Genomic DNA, 9,570 nt, shown 5'->3' on the forward strand with positions numbered 1-9,570 from the left:
AAATATGATAAAATAATTGGCAAACAGCTTGTGTCAAAGCAAAATTAGCAATTTTTTTTCCAGTGACAGACTCTGTAATGAACCAGCTGCTGTTCATTGACCAGCTGCTGGTCACTGTTTACTCTATGAGCTCGTAACTGCTTCCAGGCTAATGAACTGGACACTTAGAAACATGCCCAGTCTGTTGTATCTGGATCCATTTGCCAAGCTGTCTTGTGAGAACATTCAACCTGATCATGGATATCCACATTTGAAAGGTACACTGGAGAATGCAGCCTCTCAAGAGAGCTCTGAGAGGATAAATAACCTTGATGTGATGATATTGAAGAAGTTGATGTATCAATTAATAGATGCAGCTAATGATCTTCATCAGGGCTGTTCTGCCTACTTGCAATAGTGAGGAATTTTCCAAACAGATAAAATGAGATCCCCTGCTGTCTCAAAACCTGATTCAGCTTGCTGCTATAATGTCTTAATAAACTCAATGAAAAATTCCAAAATATGGGCATGCAATTCTTGCAGGAGATTAAATTAATTATATGTTAGTTTTCTGTTTTATCCTTGTGTGACCCTGCGTCCTCCTGTGTGGACATTGTATTTTGTCTTCGCTATATGAAATGCATAATTTAATTTAAACCATCTGATTTCAGTTCAGAACACTCTGGGCTATAAGTAAAAGGTTCAACTTTTGACGCATCTAGTCATGTGATAAAACAATATGCTGCCAATCACAGCAGAGTAGGCGGAGAAACGCCAACAAAACTACAGTAAGTTTTTACATTGAAACCTGTTTGAGTCAAAAGATTTCAAATTTCATCAATATGCCATTTTGAAAACTATAGCCAATTATCGTGAAACAGAACAAAAAAAAAACACGATGACTACTTACGAGGACTAAAGCATTTTTTTCCCTTAGAAATCCTATATTCACTAAATCCAAAAATTCAAAAGCTGAAGAATGTTGCTTTCAGAGGCATTATTTGGAGTTAGGATGAAAATAAGGTGCATTTTTAACTGTTCTGAGACCAGTGCCGAGAGACAACACACTGGAGGTTAAGTCATTCACTATATAGGGAGCAAGGGAGCATCCTATAGTGCATTAATTTCTAACATCCGGACTAAAGTTCAGTTTCAGTCTGCAGATGATGTTTGGATCACTCATCATGTTTGGCAGACATGAGACATATCATTAATATCAGTATATATACATATATTCACAATTTATAATGATACATTTTATTTTAACATGGTTGGCAGTGATTGGACGATGCTGGCCATTACTTGTATAAAAATTATTTATGCCCATTTCTGATTGGTAAAATGCTTCTGCACTGACTATCACTTGTTTGTTTGACAGTGCAAAAAGAGAACATTGATATTTTGTTGCCAAAGTAGAAAAAAGAAACATAATATAAAAAGTAAAATCAAGTCAAATAATTTAGATTTGTCTAGATTTTCATTTGTGCTTTTCCAAAGAAGCTTTACAGAAAATCAGCTGCAATGTCTGCAACGTCTTAAAAACATGAATAATCAACACTACTGGAAACATAATAAACAATGTAATTAAACAAAACCTCAAATTCTATAGCTTGGTATTATTGAAAATTTCACAACTTAGTCCAACTGTCCCCATATGGACATCATTTTTTAGGAAAACTATTTGCTCCTTATTTGTTTATTATTATTTATTTACATGTTTATTAGAGGCTATTATTCCGCACTCTAAAATGGCTATGTGACTCTATGTGTACAGATTTGATCTAAATACATTTTATGGTATCACTTTGGTAAGAAAGCATCTGCTGGTAGCCTCAATATTAGTGTAAGATGTGTAAGATGTTTCATCTGACTGAAAATGAACACTGATATTGCTTTGGCTCCATCATCATTCTCACTTATCCATGTTCCTGTCTATAGAACAGCTCTTTGAATAAATTAAATTAGGTCAGAAATGTTATGTTGATTAGCAAACCAAAGTTACAAGTACCCAACAAAATTTTGTGTTTTATGGTTCTTGCCTAACTTGTTACCTACAATTTAGACAGTCACTTTTATACACCTCGTTACTCTCCATACAAAGTGTATAGCCTTAGTTAGTTACATGCATATATGTACTGGATTTAACCCGTGCGCACCTTGCATCTTGCTTTCCACTGGCAGTTTCCAGAGATTTAAGCCCTGACATCAAATATCACCTTTACGGTGTTGTCTTTTGATGTCATTAATTACATGATATTACATTATTTTCCGCACAGACATATATGTTCCTTGCATGGTGTAGTCAATATGAGAGAGTGTGTCGTGTTTAGCGATACAGTTGCGAGCGTTAATAAGTATTTTCTCAATGCAGCGCGGTTATTTGGCGACCCCTAGCGAGCGCAGTGTGAGAAAACAAGCACCTTAATCCGTAATTTTGTTAATTACGATTCCTCTCGTTTTGCACACAAACCATCATCACTTAAAAACATCCTCAAGAATATGAAGAACGCCGAGCTTTGAGCAAGGATTAGGTAAGAACTCACATTCAAAAAAGCTCATACTAGAGAAAACAGGATGGCACGCATTAACTTGCCAAAAACTCTTCACAGACCACACGATGTAGAAAATGTGGGCGTATAAAACATTCAGTCGCTCATAGCTAAAATGTGTCAAACTCTTACATTATAGAATTAAGAAAGGGATATTTATTACCTGCGTGTGACACACCGCTTCAGCCACATTTTTCCCGACAACAATTCCGATTCAGTCTTCCTGGTATTCGTCCATTTATGCGTTCCAACAAACGTCGACGCTCGAGCGTAATGGTAACATTAAGTTAGACGCTTACTCCAAAAGGTACTGATGCTAACATTCTAATGTTATATATCCAGAGAAACAGCAAGCTTGAAATAGCTCCAGGTCTATCCAGAGCGCACCAGCGAGGATTGGGCAAAATATTATCGGGAAACAAGGACGCGTCTTGCCCCCCTTTAGTTGCTCGCTGTTTTCTCCTCTAAAGTGGGCAAGGATGTGCTGAGCGACCCAGCGGCAACGTGGGCAGCTGGACGGTTCAGTTGCTTCAAGTTCATGAAAACGCCAAATTATACTCCACTGGAAAATGTCAAGAAGCTGTGGGAACAAGAAGGCAAGGTGACAGCGTCAACATCGCCCGTGCGCTGCGCTCTCGGTCACCGCGCACTTTCTCTACATTGTTATCATGTCGCGTGATGGCAAAAACAGGGGGAAACGCAGGACAAAATTTCGAAATTTCCGTGGCGCACAAGCATGTCACGAGAGCCGTCACATTGAAGAATATATTCGATAGTTATCGGATCTTTGCAGAGCTCAAATAAATCAGTGACGCTAAAAGAAAAGAAGAAGAGTCAGGGATGAAGCACCACTTCGGAGTTCACGGACGCACAGTTTCCATTGCGTGATGAGTGAAGCGCGCGAAAGGAACGCTCGTCATTTGGATAGATAGTGTTATCACCCCTGCGCGCGCTATCCTCCATCTCTCTCTCTCTCTCTCTCTCTCTCTCTCTCTCTCTCTCCTCCTCCGTCTGACTAACAACCTATCCGTCCTGCTTTAGCTGACAAACCCGTGACGTCATTTTAAAGTAAAATATGTAACATGTAAGACATCCTTCCCCAACTCTCAAAGGAGTTCACCCGAACCCAATTCTATCCCAATCTGTGCTTGATGAGATAAACGAGTCTGTATCTAAAAAGCTCTATCAAAGCTCAACCAGTGTACAGCACTTTCCACATGGGGGAAGATCAGTTTCTCATTCCAAGGTTAATACATTGTCTGGGGGGTTGCTGAACCAATAGACCCATATAGAGCTTCCAAATTACATGAGAATATTATGCCATATTTTTCTTCCTTGTGAAACATAGAAACTTTTTTTTTTTGCTGTTGTTAACATAATTGATCTGCTATGCTAATTGACCCTATGAGACAGAGAAAAATTATGCAGAGAGAGAGGCGAAAGTGCATCTCCACACATAAGATATGCTGTAATGTTGAATTCCTGCTTATTTCACAAGATCAGCCCCACATTACTAGTTTGCCTGATTGAAAATGAATAAAACTCTAGTCTGTCAGGCAGCAGCAGGAAAGCTCATTAAGCCTGTGTGCTTGAGTTTTTGCTAAATTGAACTAAAAGACCTTGATAATGCTATTGTGGCTTGGGTCTGTGCAGCATGTATACACATCAATTGGACCACAATAGGCCTCTGCATTATGCGCATGCTCTTGTTTAAAGTGATCTTACAGCACGGCTATCATGATTGTTCTCCATTTGGAGTGCCCTTCAGAGGCTGATATATCCCATTTGGAACGCAGGGACACATGGCAAATGCTATAAATGATCTGTCTTTGATGGGCCAGCAGTCTGTAAGCCATTCACACCTGTGACGTAATGCCTCTAACTGTTAATCTTTTGTCTGTATTCTGCCCATTGACATATTGTCATAGTAACACTCATTCATATCATACATATAAATGTATCTCTCCCATCTCTGCACTTTTTCATGATCTTATATGGAATATTTCATATTCCATCATAAAATGCAATAAAAGAGCGTACTATGGACAAGGTTGGCATAATAGCATTATAATTTTCAGCCATGACTGCAGAATGTAAACCTACAAAGTAGCCTACAAATGACACATTATTTAGTGCATATATCAATTCTTACATTTAATTATCATCAAGTAGTTAGAACAGCTTCTTTTACTGATCTCATGTGGGTTCAATTCATGGAATGAAGCAGAAAATAAGATTTTTATTTTATTTATTTTTATTATTATTTTTAATCTTTATTAACATATTCATGTTTATAAACTTATGCATATCACTTTCTATATCAGATAGCCAGAGTTTAAAGACATGCAGTATTTCTGAATTGAGAATTGATGAACATATGGAAAAATAAACCTGTTTCTCCCTTTGAATCAAATAAATTGATGTATATATATATTATTATTATTATTATTATTATTATTATTATTTTTAATTAACCTCACAAAATTTTGTTCGATTTCTTTGTAAACGATTTCGATTTCTTTGTAAACAAGACTCATATGTAATTTTGCCTCTCAAGTAAATCTGTCTAGTTTTAAAGGATGTTTAGATATTTGGACAGTAAGCCAAATATGTTTACCCTTTATAACTGAAAGATTAATTGGTCAGATGAACTCATGAAATGTAATATTTGATCCAATTGTAACATCTCACACTCTGTCCTTTTTCTCTTTCAATTGAGATTCATGACAGATGTTACAATTATCTCAAGAGTATCCACAGTTTACTGCTCCCTGACAACAGGAACTCATATTGCGTACATAGTGTAGATGACCTCATTACAGGTTGTTAGAAATGCAGTTTCTCCTAAAAGCAAGAATGTAATAACAATAAGTTGTCAAGACTTCTGGAATCTGCTGAACATCTGCAGTTAAGCCTGGATTTGTTATGCTGCACTGCTCTTCAATTACTCTTATTTATCTCTCCATTTTCTATTTCCACATTCACTCGATTTACACAATTTAAAACGGTATTTCTTAGTTGATCGTAGTGTTACAAATATTCCATACCATGAAATATAGTTTTTCTTACATTCGAAAATAGTTTTATCTTGGTCTAAGCATAAACCTAATTGAAATTACAACGATTTATCTGAAAACAAGACAAAAAAAACTGTGTACTACCTGTAAAACATGAAAATTGAGTGGTGGTGGCGTAGTGGCTAAAGCACAGGGCTGTTAATCAGAAGGTCACTGGTTCTAACCCCACGGCCACCACCATTGTGTCCTTGAGCAAGGCACTTAACTCCAGGTTGTTCTGGGGAGATTGTCCCTGTAATAATTGCACTGTAAGTCACTTTGGATAAAAGCGTCTGCCAAATGCATATATGTAAATGTAAAATCTAGTGGAAACTGCAGTTCTTTTGCAGTTTTGCTGAGTGAGTTATTGATAACATTATGTATATATCAGGCAAGGTATTTACTCACAGGATTACTGTGTAATCCTTACACTGATGATTTAAGCCTCCAGTGTAAAGACCCTTAAACGCTGACTCAAAATTGCATGTCGTCAATGACAATGGCCACAGCAGTTCCAAGTTCAATAACAATTTGGACACAGTTTAGATAATTTACCTCAGTGATTTCCAAATTCCTATAGATGGCTGTAATTACTTAAACTTGTCAAGAAATTCCCTTATCTCTCTTGCTTTAATTGAGCTATTATTTTGGCTTCAGACAATTATATTATCATATGCAAATAAATAATAATTTTTAAAAAAGAGTTTTTTCTTTGGTAATTTGCTGAACCACACCACATTCATTTAGCAGCTCATAGTTTGAAAGGCTGAGGGTAGAGGTCTTCTGGGGTCCACCCTATCCCGAGGACCTGAGACCTCTATGGGTTCGGATCCACGTTTTGTACAGTCAGCCTTGTCGGGTCCCATTCTATCGCTGCGGGTCCTGGGTCTGTTTAACTTTTTGTGTAATACCTGAGTCGATCCGAGAAGACCTAGCGCTGATGATGAGGGTTTTGTGTGTGTGTGTGTGTTGTAACTTGTAACATTGTAAAGTTAGGATGAGAAAGTGTGGGCAGCAAATCAGGTGAAAAACGGAGTGGAGCCACAGCGAGCTGAGTGACGTCAGAGACAGAGTGGAGTTAAGGTACATGATAGCAAATAAGCAATGCTAACATTATCAGTCGTGGCAATGAATGAGCAATCATTATTATAGTTGAAAAAGGCAAACAGTCAAAGTTATCTTATGCAAGATGCAAAAAACTGCAAAGCTGATTCTAAAGAAGTTGCGTATGTCATCTGTCTCTGTGAAAGCAAGTGGACTTTTGAAGCTGAAATAATGAGTGGATTAGCTATGCTGTTTCAATCAGCAAGAGAGGAATCACAGAAAATCTGGATGTATTTTTACCAACTTTCTTGGCTAGGAGGATGGATTATATGTGTTACGGCCAGGCACATGGGAGAAGACTACTAGCATAACATTAGGTAACTTGTTAATAGCAATCAGATGTGAAATCTGTGTCGATTGGGTTGATCATGTCTGTGTATCTCGGCAGGGTCCGGATCCCTGCTTTCAAATAATAGGCGGGTCCGGTTCAGGTCCGGGAAGGACATTTCCGGGTCTCTTTGGGTTCGGGCATGAATTTTTGTACCCATGAAGACCTCTAGCTGAGGGTCAAGACCACTGGTTAGTCTGAGTCAGTGTATATGGTCAGTAAGGCCTAAGATGAGGGCATGGACATGGACTGATTATTCACTACCTTTTTCATTAATTTTAAGAAGTGTTTATGCTAATGATTGAAAGTTTAGTGGATTTAGAGGGGCTACATATGTAGTCTATGTTGAATTAATTGCAGGGCCATCAACTTCTTTTTAATACATTTAGCCTGATTTCATAAACATTACGAGACCATGGCAACATTTTTGCAAAACAAAATGATGTGCTTCATTACTGCAGATCCCCAGTTAGATGTCTAGTGGGGGGTGCCAAAAGCTGGTAAAATAGTGTCATAATCAGACAGGGCTTTTAAGGCAAATTTTAGATGGAGGTTTTAATGTGAAGTAAATGATCAATACAGAGAACATGAAAGAATTAACTAGCAAGGCTAGGTATGGTGTATATTTTATAGGGTTAACTCACAAGTTCTGGGACTGGGATGAGGATCTCACAAGGAAACCTTTCAAAGAAAACCTGCTTTAGCTCTGTGTGGAAATTCAGAGGGTCATGCTGATGGTTTAAGTTTGTGGAACAAAGAAGGATCTTCTTTATTGGTCAGCTCTGTCACTACAAATCCTAGTTTGAAATTAAGCATGCATGGAAGAGACAGTCTCCTTCAGCAATTTAGGAGTCATAGATTCGTTTTTATGACTCTCTAATAACTCGGTGGGGGATCTCTCTGATCTGTGGAATGTGATGTTCATTTGTTGATTTTGTTTGTGGATAATCCTGCAGCATGGGTGCATGACTTGCTCATGTGAAACCAACAAAAATATCATTGTCAAGCAGCCTTTTTTAATGCTGCACTTTATACTTAGTGAGACTTCAGTTCAAAAGAAGCTCAGCACTAAAATTATATCCTTGTGTATTGTGAATATTCAGTATATCTATGTAAGAAGCACAGCCCATACAGAGGTCACAGCCAAATCAAACAACTTCCTGTTGGTCAATGCGGAGATTTCGCCTGTCAAAGTTCACCAAACTTGTATGGGGAACTTGTTTGCCACCGGAAGTCCATCACGTAAAATTCACATTACCTTAATGTTAATGAGCACAACATCCTGCCAGGATTTAATGTGACAGACACTGAGCTGTTGACAATATTCAATCTACCTTAGACAAGATGTGAGCAAAAAGAGAAGTCATCTTTGACTATTGTAAGCTAATTTTGTTAAACAGATTTTACATTTTGGCAAATTACCGAGATTCTATTCTTGTTCAAAGAAACACTGAATGACCAATAAAATCTCATGCACAACCACCAGCCAAAAAACTGAAGGGGAAAACAATACTTCTATGTAATAGCATAGATCTAATTTCATAAACAATGCTGATGTTCTTTGACTTTTCCATGTTTTTGTTTGCCCATTATATTGAATTTAGATAAATTGTGATCTTTGTAGCATATCTGTTATATATATATATATATATATATATATATAAGATGACCAATTCAACAGTGTAGTCAGAGAGGTAGCACAAGCTTCTGAAATGGTTCAGGTAAGATCCTATTTGACACTGACCTTAAAGCAGTGTTTATACTTAACAGTATAAGTAAATTAACAGCATATTTTCTATTATAAAAAGCTTTATTGACTGATGTTTCTTAAAAGTTCAGTTGTTATGCTGTCAAATGACATCACATATTCTTAAAAACATATCAAATATTCTATAAAGGAATAATATATTCTTATAACATATATTCTTAAAAAAATCAAACTGTCATATTGTGAAGAGGGCGACTTCTCTACAGTTCTTTACCTCTGCTATTATCTAGCTGCACCTAGTTGTTAGCATTAAAATCTTTATATCCCAGACCTCTGTTCTCCAACTGTGTCTGTCACTTTTTTAATAAGATGATCAATAGCACTCAATACATCAATAATTTTGTTTAGACTTTGAAGGATTAATCAATGCTCTATTTTGAACTTTGACAGCAAAGAGATAATTTATTGATCCTTTAACAGAATCTGCTACAGTAAATTATTATTGGAATACCTTGAATCCAGGGTTAAATCATTAATCAGTTTCTGGATGAACAACCTTTTTTCAAAAAGGTATATAAAGATAAATTATTTTGCTTTGAATACACTTTTAATTTAACACCAATGTCCTTGGCTGTCCCACCATATTGAGTACTTAGAAGCTGCATTATGGATATAAAACCTTTATTGTTTAATTTATGTCTCCTTCCATTTAATGTTGTCAGATTGATTTTATTCTTTATTCAAAACAAAAGAACAGTGGGTCTTGGATATTTTGAGGACCACTCTGCATGGTGTGCTCAATATTCTCAATATTCAGAGCTGTTAATAACCCCTTGAAAGGTGGAA

The 9,570-nt window shown here is 36.9% G+C and overlaps 1 protein-coding gene across 1 annotated transcript in view; it reads right to left on the minus strand.

The window, feature by feature from the left end:
- The window catches only part of LOC127631096 (adherens junction-associated protein 1-like), a 74,449-nt gene extending 71,326 nt beyond the window's left edge, over positions 1-3,123 (minus strand). The window contains exon 1 of the mRNA XM_052109071.1: positions 2,692-3,123. Coding sequence (XP_051965031.1) covers positions 2,692-2,720 — 29 coding nt within the window. The 5' untranslated portion in view covers positions 2,721-3,123. The remainder of the gene's footprint in view (positions 1-2,691) is intronic.
- Positions 3,124-9,570: the final 6,447 nt, after the last annotated feature.

Source organism: Xyrauchen texanus, chromosome 37 (genome assembly GCF_025860055.1).
Source record: "Xyrauchen texanus isolate HMW12.3.18 chromosome 37, RBS_HiC_50CHRs, whole genome shotgun sequence".
NCBI classification, from domain to species: Eukaryota; Metazoa; Chordata; class Actinopteri; order Cypriniformes; family Catostomidae; genus Xyrauchen; species Xyrauchen texanus.